General features: G+C 35.8%; 1 protein-coding gene across 1 annotated transcript in view; it reads right to left on the bottom strand.

The window, feature by feature from the left end:
- The window catches only part of LOC149820379 (vacuolar protein sorting-associated protein 35B-like), a 64,662-nt gene that overhangs the window by 5,757 nt on the left and 34,778 nt on the right, over positions 1-24,127 (bottom strand). Inside the window, exons 16-20 of the mRNA XM_089982865.1 lie at positions 14,330-14,419; positions 7,789-7,857; positions 7,618-7,698; positions 7,371-7,478; positions 7,180-7,283 (exon numbers count right to left, since the gene is read on the bottom strand). Of these exons, the coding sequence (XP_089838991.1) occupies positions 7,180-7,283; positions 7,371-7,478; positions 7,618-7,698; positions 7,789-7,857; positions 14,330-14,419 (452 nt within the window). The remainder of the gene's footprint in view (positions 1-7,179; positions 7,284-7,370; positions 7,479-7,617; positions 7,699-7,788; positions 7,858-14,329; positions 14,420-24,127) is intronic.

Genomic DNA, 24,127 nt, shown 5'->3' with positions numbered 1-24,127 from the left:
CTAACATTCTCCCACCACAGCTCACATGAGTGATGTGATGAGAATTGTTAGATATTTACAAACCTCTATTTCTAGAGGTCTTTTGTTATCCTTTTCTTCATTTTTTTAGTTTATTGCTTATCCTGACGCAAATTGGGGAGGAGATCCAAATGATTGAAGCTCATTTACTGGTTTTTGTGTTTTTTTAGATGATTCTCTGGTGTCATGTAAGTATAAAAAGCAACATAAAATATCTTTATCATCTACTGAAGCCGAGTATCGTGCAATGGCTACAACAACATCAGAGATTGTTTGGTTGCGAAGATTACTTGAAGACATGAGCGTTCATCTTCCGACACCTTCCAGACTTTGTTGCAATAATAAGAGTGTGATATATATAGCTGACAACCATACATTTCATGAAAGAACCAAGCATATCAAAATGGATTGCCACTATGTGTGTGAATAATTTCTGAAACACACCATCAGTCTACCTTATGATACTTCCGAATATCAACTAGCAGACTTCTTCACCAAGGCGCTTTCGTCACCTCAATTTTATTTTCTTCAAGACAAACTTTCGATGATTACACTGTAAGTTTGAGGGGGAGCATGTTAAAATGTATTGTATATGTGACATATTTGTATTATATATATATATATATATATATATATATATATGTCTTTTAACTCCGCCTGTGTAGTTATACACTGCCGGTCCCAAGCCCGGATAAAGGAGGAGGGTTGCGGTAGGCCTGTGACAGCCAGCATAAAAACTTTGTCATATCCTATGAAAATGAACCAATATGAGAATTTCGTTGGGGCGTTCCCTACTGAGCGACGCGCTGTACTCTCTAGGCCCGGAGGCAGTGATAAATGTGCAAGGGTTGCTAGGTCGTCGCCCAGAAGCGACGCGTCACACCGGCGCCCGGGTGTGGTGTCAAATAGGCAAGGGTTCCCTCACTTTGTTGGACGGGTGGGGGTAAAGAAGTTAGTCCAAGACCATAAAATTAGGTTAGCCACTTGGAACATAGGGTCTTTAACTGGTAAGTTGGTAGAGTTAGTAGATGTTATGTGTAGGAGAAAGATTGATATTTTATGTCTTCAAGAGACCAAATGGGTAGGTGAGAAAGCTAAAGTGATAGAACCTTGGGGATATAAGATTTGGTATACAGGAATAAATAGGAATAGGAATGGAGTAGGGATTGCTATGCATCGTCAGTTTATAGATAATGTAGTTGAGGTCCGTAGGAAGGGTGATAGAATTTTACTTATTAAATTAGTATTAGGTACGGATATTATTAATATTATTAGTGTTTATGCACCTCAAGTAGGTTTAGATGATTCCATTAAGCATCAATTTTGGGAAGATTTAGATGGAGTAGTACAAGAGACATCTTATGGAGAAAAGCTTTTCATCGGCGGTGACCTTAATGGACATGTAGGCATTAGTAGGGATGGATTTGAGAATATCCATGGAGGCTATGGTATAGGAGAAAGAAATGAAAGTGGAGAAAGGATTTTAGATTTTTGTTTGTCCTATGATATGATCTTAGCAAACACTTGGTTTAGGAAGAGGGAGTCTCACCTAGTAACATTTAAAAGTGGGGTTAATACGAGTCAGATAGATTTTTTCCTACTTAGAAAGAGAGATAGGGGTTGTTGCATCGATTGTAAGGTTATACCAGGAGAAAGTGTAGCTACACAACATAGAGTCTTAATTTTAGATCTTAGAATTAGACAATGCCGCAAAAGGGATAGACATAGGATAGATCCTAGAATTAAGTGGTGGGCACTGAAAGGAGCTAAACAAGGAATGTTTGTAGAGCAGGTAGTTAAGGAAGTTGATTGGTGTCTCGAGGAGGATTCAGAATCAATGTGGAATAAGATAGCGGGTGGTATGAGAAAAGTAGCTAAGGAGGTATTGGGTGAGTCTAAAGGCGGTGCACCACTAGGTAAGGATACATCATGGTGGAACGAGGATGTCAAATTAGCTATTAAGGTTAAAAGAGAGTGTTATAGAAATCTAAGTAAGAGTCGTGATAGTGAGAATTTGGAGAAGTATATGATAGCAAAGAAGGAAGCTAAAAAAGTTGTTCGAAACGCGAGGGCTAAGGTATATAAGGAGGTTTATGACAAGTTGGATACCAAAGAAGGCGAGAAGGATATTTATAGGCTTGCAAAGATGAGAGATAGGAAATCGAAGGATTTGGGTATGGTTAGATGTATCAAAGATGAAACGCAAAGGGTTTTAGTCAAAGATGAGGAGATTAAGGAGAGATGGAAAGATTATTTTGATAAGCTATTTAATGATAGTCATGCTCAAGATCTTGGAGACTTCTCCATTCCTTTTCATGAGATAAATCGTGACTTCATGCGCAAGATTCAAAAGAAAGAAATTGCAGAGGCTTTGAAGAAAATGAAATCAAGAAGGGCAGTTGGCCCAGATGGTATACCTATCGAGGCTTGGAAATGCTTGGGAGAGAAAGGTTTAGAATGGTTGACAAATCTTTTTAACTTGATTTGGCGAACAAATAAGATGCCTAATGAGTGGAGGAAGAGTACTGTGGTGCCTTTATATAAGAATAAGGGTGATATACAAGATTGCACAAACTATCGTGGTATAAAACTCATGAGTCATACTATGAAACTTTGGGAGAGGGTGATTGAGTCTAGGTTGAGGAAGGTTGTCATGATATCGGAGAATCAATTTGGTTTTATGCCTGGAAGATCAACTATGGAAGCTATACATCTTCTTAGACAACTTATTGAAAGATATAGAGAGAGGAACAAAGATTTGCATATGGTTTTTATTGATTTATCGAAGGCATACGATAGAGTACCTAGGGACGTTCTCTGGTGGACAATGATGAAGAAAGGTGTTTCTCTCAAGTACATTAGTATAATTAAAGATATGTATGAAGGAGTAGTAACCAATGTCCGCACTTGTGGAGGGGTGACAACCAATTTCCCGATAACGGTTGGGTTACATCAAGGATCTGCTTTAAGCCCTTTCCTATTTGCGATAGTGATGGATGAGCTTACGAGATCAATTCAAGAAAATGTACCGTGGTGTATGTTGTTTGCTGATGATATTGTTTTGATTGATGAGTCTAGAGCTGGGGTTAATGCTAAGTTAGAATTATGGAGACAGACATTGGAAGCTAGAGGTTTTAAGTTGAGTAAGAGTAAGACTGAATATATGGAATGTCGGTTTAGTAAGCAACGAAGTAGTGATGGGAGTGTAGTGAAGCTTGGTGAGCAAGATATACCGGTGAATGATTATTTCAAATATTTGGGATCCATCATTCAAAAGTATGGAGAAATTGATGGAGATGTAAATCATAGGATAAAGGTTGGGTGGATGAAATGGAAAAGTGCTACTGGAGTGCTGTGCGATCGTAGAATGCCATTGCGGTTGAAGGGAAAGTTTTATAGGACGACTATTAGACCCGCTTTACTATATGGTACGGAATGTTGGGCTGCCAAGAGACATCATATTCAAAAAATGAGTGTAGCTGAGATGCGGATGCTTAGATGGATGTGTGGAAATACAATAAAAGATAAGATTCGGAACGAAGAGATACGTAAGAAGGTAGGTGTTGCACCCATTGAAAATAAGATGCGAGAGAATCGTTTACGGTGGTTTGGACATATTCGGCGAAGGCCTAATGATGCTCCAGTTAGAAGGTTGGAGAAATGGGAAAATATATTAGTTAAAAGAGGTCGGGGTAGGCCTAGGAAGACTTGGATGGAGATGATAGGAAAGGATATGAATGCTTTGAACCTCACCGAGGACATGGCGTTGGATAGAAATGATTGGAGGAAAAGGATTCATGTGGAAGACCCAAAATGAATTTCTTTTTTGGTTCATATCGCTGACCCCAATTGTTTTGGGATGAAGGCGTAGTTGTTGTTGTTGTTGTTGTATATATATATGTCTTTTAGTGTGTATATAAACTGAAATAACCCATAGGGGTATTTCAGTAATTTCATCATGTAACAGGTGTCAGTCCACTATGGTCTGACGACCTCACATTTTTTAGTTACTTTTATTTTTCTTTTTGTTCTCTTTTGTAAATGCTGCTGAACAGCATTGGGTGCTGGTCCAACTAGTTGTTGGACCAGCCCCTTAGTACATGGAGTGTCCATTTAAAGGCACTCCTTCCCCTTATAAATTCTTTGCTTGTTGCAAAGCATATTGGAATAAAGGCCTTTATTATTTTTAGATGCTCTTGCTCTCTTTTGAGAGATTGTGTATTTGGCCCTTAGTGGCCCTTTGTATTTGGCTCATTAGAGCCTTTTGTACTTGTGAGTGTGCACCTTTGTAGCCACTTTCTGGAATCATATTTGTGCACTTGTTGTTTCATTACATATTGTACACCACAAGACTTAAAACAATCCCTATTGAATCCATGCGGCTCACCTGCAGGGGTTGGATCTCGTAAAGACTCAATTGGGTCAACCTTAACATAGCCTAAGATAACAAATATCTTACCACCTAGCCTTAGCCTTATTTGTATATACTATATACACCATTGTTTATCACATATTTGAATTTTTCACAATAAATTACTTATAAATTTTATCTTATTCACAGGAATTTGACTGTGCTTTGGGTTAAGGCCTCAACAAATCCTTTTACAAGACAAAAGTTCTAGGTTTTGTAGGACAGGACGTACTAGGAGAAGCTATAAACCTGCCATTGTCGAGTTTTATGCAGACCAAACAGTTCAAGAAAAAGGACTTATTAAAGTACAAAAGATTAGTGAAATTGTTCGATACAATGATATAGACACTTATTTTCGAAAGAAGACCAACCCATCTAACCCACTAAAATTTTGTCAACCTTTTACTTTTTTTCAGAAATAGCTTAAATATTTGAGATCATTGCATCCGACAAATATGATTAGTAAGATTATTTGTCGCACACTAACTTACAATTCTGGCATGATAACTATACTTTCTGTGTGATGTTGAAGTCTTCACTTAAATTCATTTTGGGTAAACTAGTAGCATATTATCCTTTTTGTTCAAGTTGCGCTTTTCACAGAATCACTTATTACACTTAATAGCAAACATCTCACTTTTGAAAAGGAAATTGCAACATATCCTAGGGAAAATATCCTACAAGCCAGGATTCAATGGCACTTCTAATTACAATAGCTTATCCTCTACCCTCTTCTGGTGAATATCCCTTCTAGGCTATGGGGTTTGTGGCGTTAAATTAGTTGATATTTACAAATATACCAACATTAGGAGACCATCAGAGGTCCTTTTGTCATGTATTACCTCTAAGAGCCTATCCTAATAAATAAAGGGAAATGGATAGGTGATCCAGACCAATCAATAAGCCATTTTGGAAGTGCATGCACGCTCTAAAATATTTTCCTGTGCTTTTAGATATCTACCTCATTGTGCAAGAAAAGAACATCGGTTATACTGACATCACAATAGTCCATGTTTACAAAGTACAAAAAAGACAAACGTGGGTTGGATAGATCCAATCTAAAATTCCGACAAGAAATAGACTATAAAAGTTTCTAAAACTCTTACATATTAAAAAAAAACATTATGGATAAAGTAGAATCTAATTCACTTCACCGAAACTTATTAGCACGGGCTTTTGTTAGGATAAAAACAGGTTAAGCACAGGCTGGATCCAGCTTCATTCACAACCCATTATTTTTCTGCAAAATGGTCCCAGTTCTGAATTTGAATCTAATTTATGTAGGAACAAAGATCTGAATCCAGATCCAATCAGAAGTCTTTGTAAGACAAGAACTCTGTTCTGGATCTGGGGAAGATAAGACCTAACCATATTATGCACATGATCCAGCCAGATTCATAGATAGACTACTGATATCTTATAAGATGGGTTAGATCCGATTCAAACAATGTTTGGATCTTTGACCCACTTGCGTCCCTAGCTCATGGTCCAAGGGTGGATAGATGTTGGTACAGTTGAAAACTAATAGAAAAGACCAACAATAAACAATAGCCAGAGAAAAAACAGAAGATAGGCTAAAAGTTTGGATGGCTTGTGACAAGTATGCATGTTAATCCTGGTGTAGCATATTTTCCACATATCCTAGTTTAATAATAACAAATATTTCCCAATACTTTTCAATTTCCAACAGATGAAGCTTTTCAAGACTCCAATTTCCCTTACATTTTTGTCTTTCTTCTAAACCAATACTGATTTGGCAAAGCAAAACCGGCTGACACACTTGTGAAATTTTAATGCAGACTGATACAGTGGAGTAACATTAAGCTGCACTCCAAGATAAAAGTCCATGCAATAAATTAAGTGATGTCATGGAGACAAATCAGCTTAAGCAATTCATATTTTATCCCGTTCAGAAAAACTACATAATTTGACACTTTCATGGTCTAGTTTCTTTCAAGAAAGCGTGAACTGATATTTTTGCAAAAAAGAATAGGTCTACACAGTTGCTTTGTTGTTTAGCAATTTCAAGTATTAAATCCTTTTCTAAAATGAAAAGGTATGAAAATTAAACCAGTTCTGTTTATACAAAATTATTAAAGTGATGAAGGCCTTCTTATCAGAGGAAAGTGTTTCATGTAAAGAATGTGGATGGTAAGGTCACACGTTGAAATGGTAAATAACTTATTCTAGAAAACTTCAAAATTTTGGGATGAATTTCCACCGCAGCCTTAACTATATTAAGGTCTCATCTATTTCAAGGAAACAAGCAACCTTTGAGGTCAGTATTTGTATTGTGTATGTTCAGGAAAGAAATCTTTATGACCTCACATTTCAAAAAAAGAAAGAGCTATCATTTTGTATGAGGTGATCAATCCCATCCTGGGAGAGCGCATCCTAAGGGGCAACAGCCTCTCTCTCTCTCTCTCTCTCTCTCTCTCTCTCTCTCTCTCTCTCTCTCTGTGTGTGTGTGTGTGTGTATATATATATAAGCACATGCATGCATGCACACCTATGTCACAGGGACTTGGCCAACTGGGTGCCGCACCCGCGTCGACGCGATGCGATGCGGGTGCGGCACCCGGTGCAGTCAACCTGACCCTGGGTGCGTTGACCGCACCCAGGGTCATTTATGTCCAACTTTTGGACTATATATATATATATTGCCGCACCCCCGCACCCGCACCCATGTGACATAGATGTACACACAGTCACACATAAAGAAACATGCATTCAAGTGAAAAAAAATAAACCTTTCTCCATCCTTGACACCATCCTGGTCATCAACCCAGAAGAGATGTGAACAGGCATAAACCGCACGACATTGATCAGGCTTCTTTAACAGTTTAGCTGAATACTGAACCAAAGACGCAAACATTAATACTTGCCAGTCAGCTGAAAAGCCTAAAGATTTCTCAAAAATCACAGAAATTATGAGCATTACCCCAGTCGCTTTGTGAGTTAGAGTGTCCCTATTCTCCACTCCAAAAATATTCATTCTCTGAAGAGTCCCTATAATCAGATGCATTGCTGTCACCTGAGCCTTGGAATCCTGTTGAAAAAAGAAGATAAATGGTCATTAAATCAAGCCACAGAAGCATGTTATGGGGCAAGTCTTCAGACTGCCTTCAAATAATGCAATTTAGCCATAATTTAATGTCCGAAAAGGCTCATCAATTTAAGAAGATTACCGAAACTTCTTCTTCGTACAAAATAAATGCTTGAGTGAAAAATTCATATGCAACAGGTTCAAGATCACAATCATTTGCAGCCTGTTACAGTGAAATCAAGTCACAGATTAAATAAATGAAACATTTAACAGAAAGTATAGAAAGATTAGTAGAAATGATGGATTTTCATACTTCTGCACATTGCAAATATAGCCTTAAGGCCAGTTCTGGACATGGCACTAATGACAGAGCCTCTATAATCTGCAAACAATAAAGATTAAGTGAGCAAAACTATGAATGAGAAACAATCCACATCAAAGAATGGTTTCAAGAATAAAGGGCCATAGAGGATACACAATGATGGCAAAATCCAAAGCTTGGAATCACTCCACAATCAATATAGATAGCTTATGAACAAAGAAGCCTCACTTGCAGGCTAATCACCATTTTTCAAAATTAAAACTATAAAAGGTGTATAATTAGATATGCAAGAAAATTATAGATGTTATCGACATCAAGAGAAGTGCATTACTCCTCCCTGTATAATACATGCATTTTTTCTCGGTTATTCATTGTTAAAATGTAAAACTGTACATATATGTATATATAATAATATTATATTATTATATATATATATAAATACATTTTTAATTTCTTTCTTTTCTGTATTTTTTTTCCTTTATTTTTATTTTTTGTCTTTATGTCATCTAGTTCAGTTTGAACTAGAATGACTGTTGCTAGTCAAGTCCTGTCCAGACTTGACTAGCAATAGAGCTGTTGGACTGACACAGTCCAACAGCTCTTAATAGAGCTGTTGGACTGACACATTCCAACAGCTCTAAATAGAGCTGTTGGACTGTGCCCAACAGCTCTATTGAGTCCTCTTTCAGCTGTGTATATAAAGGGGTGCAGCCCCTCTTGTATTTCACTCCAATGCTTCTTAAGCAATTGGTTTTTCATATCAATAAAGAATACATTTTTATTTTTATTTTGTTTCCAGTTATACCCTTTTTAAGGGTTATGCTTTAGTGTCATTCTTGACACTTGCTCTTGTTAATCAAAGCTCGTGTTTCGAAGATCCTCATTTCATTTCATGGTATCAGAGCCGCGAAAGTACTAAATCTTGAGGAAAAGCTGCCTCGGTTTCCGTGCCCGTTTGCAAAAGTGTTCGCCACTTGAAGAGAAGTGTTTTATCACTTCATTGGAGAAGATTTCACATCTTGTTGTATTGTTTTTTTTTTCTTTCTTTCTCATTTTCCTTCTTGTTTCTCTTCTATCCCTATTCTTTCTCTCCTTGTAATCGATGGATGACAATGATAAAGTCACCATCATGCCTATGAAACTAAGCGATACGAACTATGTAACATGGGCTTCAATCATGAAGCACCATATATGGGGAAAAGGCTTATGGGGGATTGTGGATGGTTCCGATTCGGAACCTAAGCTATCTCTTACTAAAAAGGAGGGAGATAAAGACGTCCCTCTATCGGAAGAAGAGAAAATCAAGGCTATTGCCTCATACGAGAAGAAATGGAAAGAATGGAGAATATCTCATGCAAAGATAATGTCATGGCTTATCAATAGCGTTGACATTAAAAAATGCTCAAGTCTTGCCAAATTTGATCATGCCGATAAGGCATGGGAATACCTTAAGAATATGTATTCCCTTAAAGATATTGCACACGTGTGCAACCTCCAAGAAAAAGTTCGAATGATGACACAAGGAGACAAAACTATTCGTGAATATTACAATGGGTTGTCTGAACTTTAGGAAGAACTTTCCCTTTTAGAACCAAAGTGGCATTGTGCCGAAGACATCGAGCTTCGTCAGAAACAACTCGATGTTGAACATTTTTACCAGTTTATCACTGGATTAAGGCCGGAATTTGAAGCCACTAAATCGGCCCTACTTCACCGGGGAAAAATTCCTTCTATTGTTGAAACTATTAAAGAGTTAACAATGGAAAAAAATCGTCTCCGGAAAGGTTCTTTAAAAATTGAAGATGATTCCGTTTTAGCCGTGTCTAGACCAGGGAATCATGTTCGATCATATAGGCCTCCTCACTTTAACCGACAAAATGGTGACTATGATAAGAAGAAAGTTATTTGTCATCACTGTCATGAACCGGGACACTACAGGCCACAATGTCCCAAACTTAAGGAGCTGAGAGAAAAAAGAACTGCAATTGCTGGATCGGAGCCTAAAGATCAGGATGCACCAATTTCCCTGGCCCAACTAATGGAGATCCTTCAGCCTCTCATCAAAGGTGCCTCTTCCTCATCTGAAGCTTCAACCGGCGCAGCAGCCTCATCTTTTTCTGATTTAGGTAAAATTTCTTGGCTTCTTGACTCTGGTGCATCTTTTCATATGACCCCAAATAATCAAAGTCTATCCAAATGTGTTAAAAATAAAACAAGTGTGTCAAAGGTCTTTACTGCTGATGGGACTTCTCTTGAAATAGAAGGAATAGGAGATTTTGAAAAAATTTATAAAACAAAAAATTTTTTTATTCCAGAAATTAGACATGTTCCCAAATTAAATTTAAATCTTTTATCTGTATCTCAAATTTCTGATTATGAGTGTAATATTTCTTTTTCTTCTCATGGTTGTTGGGTACAGGATCGCCAGTCAGGCAAGCTGATTGGGGAAGGCCATAGAGAAGGAGGACCCTATTACATGGATTTTTTGGAAATGCCGAAGAAAGCTTTTTGTTATAATATTCAAAAAATAGAGTTGGAACTGTGGCATAAGAGACTTGGTCACCCACATATAGCCAAAATCCAACATTTTCCAAATCTAGGGAAATTTTGTAACTCTGAATCATTTGATTGTAAAGATTGTATTCTCGGCAAAATGAAAAGATTACCATTTCAGAACAGAACCTTTTTCTCTTCAAGACCACTTGAATTAATACACTCGGATGTTTGGGGTCCTGCACCAGTAATTTCTAAAGGAGGATTTGTTTACTATGTTATTTTTGTCGATGATTTCTCCCGACATACGTGGATGTACTTTCTCAAACATAAGTCTGAAGTATTTTCATACTTTCAAACTTTTCATAATATGGTTAAAAACAAATTTCAAAATAATATTACTATTTTTCGCACAGATTCAGGGGGAGAGTTTTTATCCACAGATTTTCAAAATTATCTTAAATTGCATGGCATCACACATCAAAGATCTTGTCCTTATACACCTCAACAAAATGGACTGGCAGAACGAAAACATCGTCATATTATAGAAACCACTAGAACTTTATTAATAACAAATCAAGTCCCTAAAGACTTTTGGGCAGAAGCTGCCTTAACTGTCACCTATCTCATTAATAGGATGCCATCTTCTTCGTTACAAAATATCACTCCCATTGAAAAACTTATGAACATTTCTCCAGACTACTCTAGATTAAGAATATTTGGGTGCAAATGTTTCATATTTACTGACAAAAATGATAAACTTTCCCCTCGTGCGATTCCCTGTGCCTTTTTAGGATATGTTGAAAACCAGAAAGGTTATAGATGTTTTGACTTCAAAAATAATAAACTATATGTGTCTAGAAATGTTTCCTTTCTTGAAAAGGAGAGCTTCTTTGATTTTAGAAAATTAAAAGACGTCACTGAGTACTCCTTTTTGCTAGATCTAACATCAACATCTGATGAATATGACCTTGATTGTAACTTTGATGATGATCCAAGAATTATTGATCTTAATGTTGAAAATGAAGAAGTTCATAGAGATACTAGTATTCAATATTCCAGGCGACAAGAGTCTAATACTCCATGTGCACTTGAGAAATATTCTAACATCCAACTAGACAATCATCCCGAATCTCGAGGCCTCCAGAAAAGTTTGTATCATACGAGTCTTTCTCACCCACATATAGGGCAGTTATTGCATTAATTCACTCATATGAAGAACCATCCACATATTTTCAAGCAAAAAATGATATCAAATGGATAGAAGCCATGAAAGTTGAATTAGATGCACTTGAAAAGGCTTCTACATGGAATATTCAAGATCTTCCTCCAGGGAAGAAAACTATAGGATGTCGATGGGTTTATAAAATTAAAACCAAGAGTGATGGTACTCTTGAAAGATATAAAGCCCGTTTAGTAGTCAAAGGTTATGCCCAAGAATATGGGATTGATTATGAAGAAACCTTTGCTCCGGTGGCTCGTATGACTATTGTCCGAACCTTAATTGCCTTAGCTTCTATCAAAAAATGGTCTATTTTTCAAATGGATGTCAAAAATGCTTTTTTAAATGGAAAGCTAGTTGAAGAAGTATATATGGAACCCCCTCCTGGTCTAAGTATTCCTAAGGGTAAAGTCCTTCGCTTAGAAAAGGCTCTTTATGGACTTAAACAAGCACCAAAAGCTTGGTATGATAGGTTTAGTCGTGTTATGATTGATATTGGTTTTCAATTCTGTTTAACTGACACTGCTTTGTTTATTAAGAATTTTGATGCAGGGATCATTGTACTTCTTCTCTATGTGGATGATATGATCATCACCGGAAGCGATAAACAGGGAGTTGAAACAATCAAAACACTTCTTAAATCTCATTTTGAAATGACTGATTTGGGCTTGTTGAGATATTTTTTAGGCATTGAAGTTGCTTATTCTCCTAGAGGATATTTATTATCTCAGACTAAATTTGCTTTTGATATTGTTTTCAGGTCTGGTATTACTGATGATAAGAAAGTTGACACTCCAGAAGTTGTTAATGTTAAAATGAAGATTGATGATGGAGAACTTCTTGCAGACCCTACTCCTTACAGACAGCTTGTCGGGGCACTTTCCTATCTATCCATTACCAGACCAGATATAGCACATGCTGTTCATACAGCAAGTCAATTTCAACATGCTCCTACTTCTGTTCATATGGGAGCAGTCATGCGTATTATCAGATACATCAAGTCCTCTCTTTCACGAGGACTTTTCTTATATTCCTCCTCTTCTCTTGATTTAATTGCATATACTGATGTTGATTGGGGAGGTGATCCCAATAACAGACACTCAACCACTGGCTTTTGTGTCTTTTTAGGGGAATCATTAATCTCGTGGAGGTGTAAAAAGCAGCAGAAGGTATCTCTCTCATCCACCGAAGCTGAATACAGAGCCATGGCAACCACGACCATGGAAGTAGTTTGGCTCCGACGACTGCTTGCTGACATGGGAGTTGAAGCAACAAAGGCTTCACAAATGTGTTGTGACAACAAAAGTGCGATCTACATTGCCAGTAACAGAACATTTCACGAACGCACCAAACACATCGAAATGGATTGTCACTACGTCAGAGAGGAATATCTACACGGGATAATTGATCTGCCATATGTCACTTCAGAATATCAGTTAGCAGACTTCTTTACAAAGCCTCTCGCTGCTCCCCGATTTCACTTTCTCTTAGACAAACTTTCGCTCATTGTACCGTAAGTTTGAGGGGGAGTGTTAAAATGTAAAACTGTACATATATGTATATATAATATTATTATATTATTATTATATATATATAAATACATTTTTAATTTCTTTCTTTTCTGTATTTTTTTTCCTTTATTTTTATTTTTTGTCTTTATGTCATCTAGTTCAGTTTGAACTAGAATGACTCTTGTTAGTCAAGTCCTGTCCAGACTTGACTAGCAATAGAGCTGTTGGACTGACACAGTCCAACAGCTCTTAATAGAGCTGTTGGACTGACACATTCCAACAGACTGTGCCCAACAGCTCTATTGAGTCCTCTTTCAGCTGTGTATATAAAGGGGTGCAGCCCCTCTTGTATTTCACTCCAATGCTTCTTAAGCAATTGGTTTTTCATATCAATAAAGAATACATTTTTATTTTTATTTTGTTTCCAGTTATACCCTTTTTAAGGGTTATGCTTTAGTGTCATTCTTGACACTTGCTCTTGTTAATCAAAGCTCGTGTTTCGAAGATCCCCATTTCATTTCAATTCATATGTTAATATAATTTGGGCTTCCAGCCATGACAGTATGTGACAATATATGATTAATACAGTAGGACATCAATGTTCAGGAACCTTTCCAGTAGAAAATAATGCAAGATCTCAGGGATTTATGATATTTCCCATTCTGACATGAATACAAACATATATATAGAGAGAGAGAGAGAGAAATGAAAAACTACCCACCAAAAACCATGCCAAACCTACCACCACAACGTTTTTGCAACTTCTGGCAAAGATTCTGGCTAATTGCAGTGGAATCAGGGCGAGCAAAGTACTTTTTGTTGTCCGGCAACTTCTGGTGACACGGGCATCCTTACCGCACCGTGAGCCCAGAACCTCTGGGCGCTCATCCAGTCAACTGGCAGACCCGCTTGAAGTGGTGCATTTGATCACAGGTGGGTCCAGATGTGAGGTGGGTAGGTTTGGCATGTTTTGTAGTGAAGAGGTTTTCATTCCTCTCTCTCTCTCTCTCTCTCTCTCTCTCTCTCTCTCTCTCTCTCTCTATATATATATATATATATATATATATAGTTAACATGACCTGACAGAGACGACAACTTGACCAGCTGAGCCACAACTCAATCACAGCCTAGTCGAAGCTGGAGCATGACCACGAAAACCCTTTTCTTGTACAAGTGAATGAGTTTTCAGCACTACTCCAACAATTCCCTTATCTCCTTTCTCTTCTTCTCTATTATCATCCCATTTTCTTGCTTATCTCATCCACCAAAGCCTTAAAAACAAAGAATCAAGTATTCGACACAGTACCTGATTCAATAATTGAAATTTTTTCTTTGGTGTCACATCCCCTTCTTCACTTGTTCCATGTCCTTCCTGACCTTGTAATGCTCTGACCAACTGCAAAAAAATCATTGAGTCAATGAATCCACATAAACAGCAGAGAATTTAAAAAGATGCCCAAGGATCTTAAAAAATATCCAAATGTGTATTCAGGTAGGATTCAGAATTACATGATCGAACATTTTGCAGATTTAGAACAGTATTTATTGTTGGATCCAATTTCATATTCTATTTAAGATCCTTGTTTCAGACCTTTATTTATCAGATTCCATAATACCATATAAAATTTGGTTTTGGATACAACTCGACATTGAAGCCAGTTTGACCTGCCCTCAGATTTGGACACCTGTTACAATTTGGATTCTGATCCAAATCTACCATGACCCACCCCATACCCACAAGCTGAAGCAGTTGGAGGAATAGAAGGAGATTGTTCTTTTGCTTTTTTTTTTACTTTTTAAGATCAACAATTTGGTTGTTCCTATGATTTAGGCAATAAGATTGGTACAATTCATGCTACGCCAGTTTCTAGAAGTAGGAAAGGCATGGTGTCTACTGTAGGACCTTTTACATCCCATGACAAAGAATGAAGGACAACTACTTGGGCTCTTAGACACAAGTGTGCATGCACACACCGAATAAAGCTTAAAGCTAATCCAAATTGTGATGCAGCCACACATGCAATGTCAAGGAAACACATTAAGAACAAAGATGACTTACAAAATATAAACAGCCATACATTTACATGTTAAAACAGAAAACTGTGACACCATTTTCCCCAACATGACTCTGTATGTGTCTGTGTATTAATTACTGAACCACATGAAATTTTATCCAATCCCACACACACACACACACACACATGTAGAATGTATGGACGCAAGGAGGAAGAAAGAGAATTTTGTGCTATAATTCAAGCAACAGATGCAAATGTAGATAACTCCATAAAACACTCATGAAAACAAGTCAAATTCTGTCACCGATACCATAGCTATTGAATCTCATTAGAGAATAGAAAAAGATTGATCTATTCAGTGTTGTTAAAAGCGTGCCTTGCCTCAAGGCGAGAGCCTTTGTGCCTTGAGGCACTAAAAAAATGCATAAATGCCCTGAGACGTATGCCTCTTACGCTTTGAGGCATACACATCAATGCGAGGCGCGCCCCTTTTATATTTTGGTCAAATGGGGGTCAATCCCTCATTTGACCAAAATTTGGGGCTAATTATTTGAGTCCCCAACCCTAATTAGGGTCGAGGGCCTCATTTACTCTCACTCTCGTCTCTCCCAACTCTCTTGTCTCCCTGGTCTCTCGAAAGGAAGGCAGAAGAAGGTATGCATTTTTTTCCTTTTTTCCTCTTTTGCTTTCCTTCTTCTTTTTTTCCTTACTTTTTTTCATTTTTCCATTTTCAGTTTCTTTTTTTCAGTTATATACATATATATTCTGTGTTTGGATAGATGTATATTACATACATATTATATAATCTGTTTTTTCTATCAATCCTATTATGCTTATAATCTTTTTCTAAGTCATATAATTAGTTTCTCAATCATATAATCAGTTTCTCAGTTATGTATATGTTATATATTTAATTATTTATATAAATCTGTGTGCATTTGTGTGGAAAACAGATATACATACACTTTAGGATGTTATATTTTACTGTCAATCCTGTTATGCTGTGTAGTTTTTGACATCTATATAATTAGTTTCTAAGTCATATAATCAGTTTCTCAGTTATATAATCAGTTTCCTCAATTATATATATGTTATATATTTAATTAATTATATAAATCTGTGTATTTGTGGGAAAAACAAATACACATACATGTTAGGATGTTATATTTTGTTGTCAATCCTGTTTGTTTCTATGTGTAAATCTGTGTTTTTCATAGTTTTTTTCACAGCTATATAATTTGTTTCCAAGTTATATAATCAATTTCTCAGTTACATAATTTGTTTCAGGAGGCAATTCCTGATGGATGTTTAATTGGAATTCCTATGTAATATATGTTGATTCTTATTGAATATGAGTTTGAAACTTTGAATTCATTGGATTATATAAAGCATTGTCTTAGTTTTTTTTTAACTTTGAGTTTTTATAAATTTTGCTGTTAATATATATTTTCTTATATGCATGTTTGCAATTGAACAATGGGAAGAGATGTAGGATGAGATCATGAAGCTAAAGTTCTAAATTTCACTAAAGATTTCAAACTCATAGGACACGAACTTTGCAATTATTGTCATAAAGAGACTACATAAGGCATCTCCAGACTGAAACATCACTTAGCTGGCACGAAACATGGTGTAAGCTTATGCGAAGCGATTCCACCAGATGTGAAAAGTCTTTTTCATAATCATCTAAGGGATCAGAAGCAAAGAAAGACAACAGGAAGAACAAAACAAGTTCGAAATTGGGAGGAGTGTTTATTTTGAATCATCACCAGACAATAATGTGAACAAAGAAGTCAGTGGATCATGTAGTGTTGTAAGAACAAGCACAGTTGGTCTCATAGACCTCTATGTGAAAAAAAAAGCACGATAAACCACAATAAACATTGTTTTCAAAATGGATGAGAGAAAAAACGTATGTCGTGTCATTGATAGATTTTTTTATTCCAATGATCTATCATTTAATCTTTACAACAGTCCATATTTTGGTCCAATGATAGAAGCTATTACAAATTATGGGTGAGGGTTCAAACCACCTTCTTACCACGAGATCATAACGTAGATTTTGAAGGATGAGGTAAATTGTACTCACGAAATTTTAAAAGAATTCAAAAAAGAATGGCCAAAAGTTGGTTGCAGCATTATGGCAGATGGTTGGACAAATGAAAAAGAAAGAAACTTAATTAATTTTCTTGTGAACAGCTTATCTAGGACAATATTTTTTAAGTCTGTTGACATCAGCGACATGGAAAAAACTGCTGCAAATTTTTGTAAGTTGTTTGAAAAAGTTGGTAAAGGGAATGTGGTGCAATTCATTACAGATAATGCACTAAATTGTGTGGCAGCTGAGAATATGTTAACAGCAGAAAAAACATGTTTTTAGACACCATATGCAGCGCATTACTTGGATCTAATGTCAAAAGATACTGGAAAGATATCAATTTTTAAATATACATTAAAAAAAGCAAAAAAAAATACAAAATATATCTATTGTCAAAGAACTTTTACGTGCAACCATCACTCGTTTTGCCACAACATATCACACATTTCATAGTATTGGATGTTACAAAAAAGAGTTGAAGTCGATGTTCTTGTCTTCAAATTTTAGATCATCTAATTACTATAACAAATCTGATGCTAAGAACATTTCTTATATTGTTCTTAATGATCATAAGTTTTGGGTTGTCATATCATAGGCAATTAAAGCTACACTGCCTCTCGTGAAAGTGTTGCGATTAGTGGATGTGGATGAACCTGTTATGGGATTTTTATACGAGACAATGGATAGAGTAAAAGAGAAAATTGCTTTAAACCTTGACAATGTTGAAAAAAAATCTAAACCTACTTGGGGCATCATTGATAGACAATGGGACTTACAACCTCATAAGCCATTGCATGCAGTTGCCTATTATTTAAATCATTATTTTCATTATACTGACAACTTCAACCCAAATGAAAAAGTTATGAGTGACTTTTATGATTGTGTTAAAAAAATTGGTTTCCGATGCAAATATTTAGTTGAAAATTATAACATAAATTGATGCATTTAAAAAGGCAAAAAGGGGTTGTTTGGTAGAGAGACAATCATTACAACAAGAAAAATAAAAAGTCCTGGTAAGTTTGCAATTATGTTGTTATTTGTTAGTATTTTGTTTATGTTGAATTATTTTTTTGTTAATTATGACATTCTTAATGTTTTTATCATTTTGTTTTAGTTAAATGCAACTGAGTGGTGGAGTTCATTTAGGCACAAAAATCCTGAATTAATGAATTTTACAATTTGAATTCTAAGTTTCACGTGTAGTGCATCAGGCTATGAGAGAAATTGAAGTACTTTCTCATTGGTCTGTGACTTTGTATTTTATTTTTGATATACATTTGTATAAGTTTATTTATTTTATAATTGATTATCAATGATTTAAAATTATAGACGCATACAAAACAAAAGAATAGACTTGAACAAAAAAAGATGAACGCATTGGTTTTTGTCATGTAAAATATGAAATTAATAGAGAGAAACATGAGAAAGATGGCTACCAAAGACCCTATATGTCTAGATCATATAGATTTAGACGAAGAGTGAATTGTGGAGAAGGAAGATCCACTGTTGCCTAGTGATCCCAACTGGTTGGAGGATTCATGGTTGGATTCGAACTTTGACATAAACGCCACTGAGCATGTGCCTATTAAAAAAGTCACTTCACCTCATGATTCACAAAGTGGTTCTAGGCAAGACAGGCCTTCAAGACATCCAGGTAAAGTTATATTTCTTTTACCTTGCTATTAATATAAATATATATTTTTAATTAGATAAAATAAGTATTTAATAGATATTTTTTTATTGAAGAAAAAAGAAAAGCAAAAGAAGTGACCGAGGATGTGAAGGAAGAAAGTGCAAATGATGAAGAGTCAGAAAATAAGGATGAAGGAGAACCTATTTATATGGATTCTTCAGATTATGACATTGAAGACTTAAATATTGATGATGACGAGATACAAAAAGAGCCTAAACTCTAATTCATATCATAGGGCTATGGAGATTTATATGTTTTTTTGGGTGTTTCATTTGCATTCTAATGATGACATGACATTGTTAATGCTATTTGGTTGTTAATGTTAATTTTTTATTGAATGAATGCTCATAATTTATTTCTTAGATACTTATGTAGATCAAGTTGTTGCATTAATGTTACTTTTACATGTTAATCTCATATTTTTTTGGTATTTTTTTGAGATATTTTACTTCTTGTTGGTTATTGCTTCATGAATAAAGCATTTTTTTATTTATTTGTAATTTTAGATATTTTTATAGTTTTTTTAAGTTTTCAGAAAAAAAAAATTTAAGCTTACGCTTTAGACCTCAAGGCTTACACCTCGCCTCAATTTTTGGTGGAGCGCTTCACTACGCCTCAACGCCTTTCAGAACATTGGGTCTATTTGATCCCATTTCTATACATACACTATGGTCAACCTAAAACCTCATAGCTGCAAGTTCTTTGTACTCAATCTTACAACATAGATGAGTTCACATGGTCAATTTCCTAGGAATTGACCACTTGGTCATGTCTTCCAATGAAAAAATATGTTTTCTAAAGAGTAGTTTACAAAATGACCTGATTTACCAGTTATTAACAAAAATGCCACCTAATGTTTTGGTTATTAATACATCGTGCACATAAATACACACCCACACATATACACACTATGGTTGACCTAAAAACTCAAAGGTACAAGTTCTTTGTACCCAATCTTACGTCATAGATGCATTCACATGGTCAAGGGTCATGTTGTTCGATGAAAAAATATGTTTTCTAAAGGGTAGTTTCAAAAAGCCACCACACTTATCAGCTAATTAGTAATTACAAAAAAACCACCTATTATTTTGGTTATTACATTTAGCTGCATGCTTTTATAAGCTATATTTAAATCACACTTGGTCCTTAAAATCAGTCAGTTGACCTTTATTTAGTGAAGAAAGTGACTAAAATGCCCTCATTGTATTTTTTTAACAGACCACCTCAAAAAGGTATTTGAAACACATATAAATAAAGTAGGCCAAATAGAACCTTCAAGAAATATTCTCTAAATGCAACTATTGTTCACAAGCCTATGTCTGATGTATGCTTGTGTTGTGCGGAAAGCTAGGTGGCCAGTGTCCTAGAGTTCATGGTTAAAAATCTTTTATCATTCCACTGCCCATTGGACCGTGATGATCTTATTGTCTTGTATTCCTTGGTTAAACATTAACGGATTCTTTTTCTTTTTCAAAAAAAAATAATAATAACTCAGATGTTGGGCATCTTTTTGTAAAAAGACAGTAAGTTAGGTGGGTTTTTTTAATTACTCTTTTTTAAATCTTGAAAGTTTGGTGTGTTGTAAGAAGTTGATTTTTAAAGCAATTAAACAATCTGCTTACACATCATACTAAAGTCGATCCCCACTAAAAGACCATGTAAATCACATCTGTAGGGTTTGAAAATGCAAGAAGACTTCGGACTTATGTCTACGGAAGTCAATCCAAGTATAAAATCATTCACAAATATCACATAGTATGCATAACCCCTTTTCGATATGATAGGTTCCAGACCTCAAACATCTAAATGGACTAATAGTCTAATACAAGAGATCTAGTGGAAACAAAAGTTCTTTCATAGAAAGGCAATTTCTTCATTTTGTCAAGAATACAATCATTATAAATAAAAAAATTTATATTAAATTTTTTTCCAAGCTTAGAAAATATGAAATTTTGGATTACATTTGATATCATAATCTATTATGTCACAAATCCAAATCTAACTTTTGAACATTATAACAAAACGTATTCTCAGGTATTTCTAAAAAAATCCATGCAGTAGAGGCCTTCTCTATGACTTTCCCCAAACAATTTCCCTAACTGGTGATTCTGCACACAACCATTTGATGAGATGAAGACATTACATCCTTAGTTGTCAAAGACTAGGCGGCCTAGGTGACCTAGGCGCAGCCCCACCGCCTGGGTGACCAGATCTGGCCGATGGAGACCTATATTGCTGCCTAGGCTTTTTTTTTAAGTTTTTTTTTTTAAAAAAAGAAGAAGAAGAAAGAGAAGACAATATACATGTTTCTTATTATGTTTTTTTTTAGGTACCGCCTAGTGCCTATGACAACTAAGATTACATCCATAGTCCAAGAATTGATAAACAAATAAGATATTTCAATTTAGTTTAGGAATATATCTAACTTTTGGAATTGAAAATATTTTAGAGTTTTCAAAATTCCCTATTCCCTTGATTTCAAAATATGTACCGTCGGCAGCAAGGTTGTAAGTATTGTATCGTAACCCATATCGATCGAGCCCAAAATAAGATATATATTGTATCGTATTGTAAAAAATCATAAATTTTGAAAAAAATAAAAAATGTAAAAATTCAAAAAAAAATAAAAAAATGCAAAAAGTCTAAAAAAATCATAACACACGAAGTAATAATGAAATGCAAAAACTGCAACCATAAATCACATATGAAGAAGCATTTATGTCCTTATGAGATGCATAAGACATCATCAAACATTAACTATCTTAAAAAACAATGCAAAATATTAAATATCTTGCAATTAAGAACATGCAACAAGACATATACTTTTATATTACATAAACAAAAATATTATGGCAATAGTTGCACTCGATTTTCAATTGGTTTTCACGCATTACTTGAATGCCACATTTCCATAACAGTTCATATGATGTTATTTTTGTTGGAGGAGTGTGGAGTCTGATTTCTACCTTGATATAACATTTTCATGCTGGATCATCTAATGTCATTTTTGTTGGAGTGTGGAGTCTGATTTCTACCTTGATATAAATCTCTAATTTTCGCGGATCTGACTTTGCGGTAAGTTAGTGGGGGTTACAAGGGGCATTGCAAAAATTTTTGGAGGGTAGTTTTGTAATTTTACATATAATAAAGATTTGTTTACCTTAACCCACTTTCTTGAGTGAAAATTGGTGAAAATGCACTTTTACTTTAGCAAACAACAAAAACCTCTCTCTAGTGCACGGATCGACCCCCAAATCACTTTTACAAATCCTAAGGTGCATGGATACCTCTCTAATGGCTTCTATAGAAATGAGAGAGTCGGCCCTCAAGAGGTCTTTAAAACCCAAAACTGAAAAATCACAATTCAACCATTTTTTATGTGTCGACCATGTATCGTATGATACAGCCCGTATCGTACGATACATACGATACAGATACGATACACACTCGTATTGAGTGTGTATTGTAACGAGATATGCGGAAACACAAAACAAGAGCCTTCAAAAGCTTATAATATCAGAAGTACAAAGTGCACATGCAGAAGTCCACTATGGGACAATACAAAAGTCAACAACGGCTATAACAAGATAAACCAAATATAAAAAATATATAATTTATTAATGAAATGCTTAAGCAAAAGGCAACACACCTATTTATACACATACAAGAGAGAGAGGACATGTGGGAGCTCCCAACGGTCATATTTATGATCGTTGGGGAGCCCCAACGACTCTATGGTTAAAAGACCATAAAGCCCATGCACAAAGGGAAAAAAGCAAAACAACATCTACGCCTTCATCCCAAAACAATTGGGGTCGGCGATATGAACCAAAAAAGAAAATCATTCTGGGTCTTCCACATGAATCCTTCTCCTCCAATCATTTCTATCCAATGTCATGTCCTTGGTGAGGTTCAAAGTATTCATATCCTTTCCTATCATCTCCATCCATGTCTTCCTAGGCCTACCCCGACCTCTTTTAACTAATATATTTTTCCATTTCTCCATCCTTCTAACTGGAGCATCATTAGGCCTTCGCCGAATATGTCAAAACCACCGTAAACGATTCTCTCTCATCTTATTTTCAATGGGTGCAACGCCTACCATCTTACGTATCTCCTCGTTCTGAATCTTATCTTTTATTGTATTTCCACACATCCATCTAAGCATATGCATCTCAGCTACACTCATTTTTTGAATATGATGTCTCTTGGCAGCCCAACATTATGTAAAGTGGGCCTAATAGTCGTCCTATAAAACTTTCCCTTCAACCGCAATGGCATTCTACGATTGCACAACACTCCAATTGCACTTTTCCATTTCATCCACCCAACCTTTATCCTATGATTTACATCTCCATCAATTTTTTCATACTTTTGAATGATAGATCCCAAATATTTGAAACAATCATCCACCGGTAATTCTTGCTCACCAAGCTTCACTACACTCCCATCACCACTCCATTGCTTACTAAACCGACATTCCATATATTTTGTCTTACTCTTACTTAACTTAAAACCTCTTGCTTCCAATGTCTGTCTCCATAATTCTAACTTAGCATTAACCCCAACTCTAGACTCATCAATCAAAACAATATCATCAGCAAACAACATACACAACGGCACATTTTCTTGAATTGATCTCGTAAGCTCATCCATCACTATAGCAAATAGGAAAGGGCTTAAAGCAGATCCTTGATGTAACCCAACCAAAACAACAACAACAACAACAACTACGCCTTCATCCCAAAACAATTGGGGTCAGCGATATGAACCAAAAAAGAAATTCATTTTGGGTCTTCCACATGAATCCTTTTCCTCCAATCATTTCTATCCAACGCCATGTCCTCGGTGAGGTTCAAAGCATTCATATCCTTTCCTATCATCTCCATCCAAGTCTTCCTAGGCCTACCCCGACCTCTTTTAACTAATATATTTTCCCATTTCTCCAACCTTCTAACTGGAGCATCATTAGGCCTTCGCCGAATATGTCCAAACCACCGTAAACGATTCTCTCGCATCTTATTTTCAATGGGTGCAACACCTACCTTCTTACGTATCTCTTCGTTCCGAATCTTATCTTTTATTGTATTTCCACACATCCATCTAAGCATCCGCATCTCAGCTACACTCATTTTTTGAATATGATGTCTCTTGGCAGCCCAACATTCCGTACCATATAGTAAAGCGGGTCTAATAGTCGTCCTATAAAACTTTCCCTTCAACCGCAATGGCATTCTACGATCGCACAACACTCCAGTAGCACTTTTCCATTTCATCCACCCAACCTTTATCCTATGA

The sequence above is a fragment of the Nuphar pumila genome, chromosome 12 (assembly GCF_984573655.1).
Source record: "Nuphar pumila chromosome 12, dmNupPumi1.hap1.1, whole genome shotgun sequence".
Taxonomy (NCBI): domain Eukaryota; kingdom Viridiplantae; phylum Streptophyta; class Magnoliopsida; order Nymphaeales; family Nymphaeaceae; genus Nuphar; species Nuphar pumila.
This window is presented reverse-complemented; position numbering and strand designations above follow the sequence as displayed.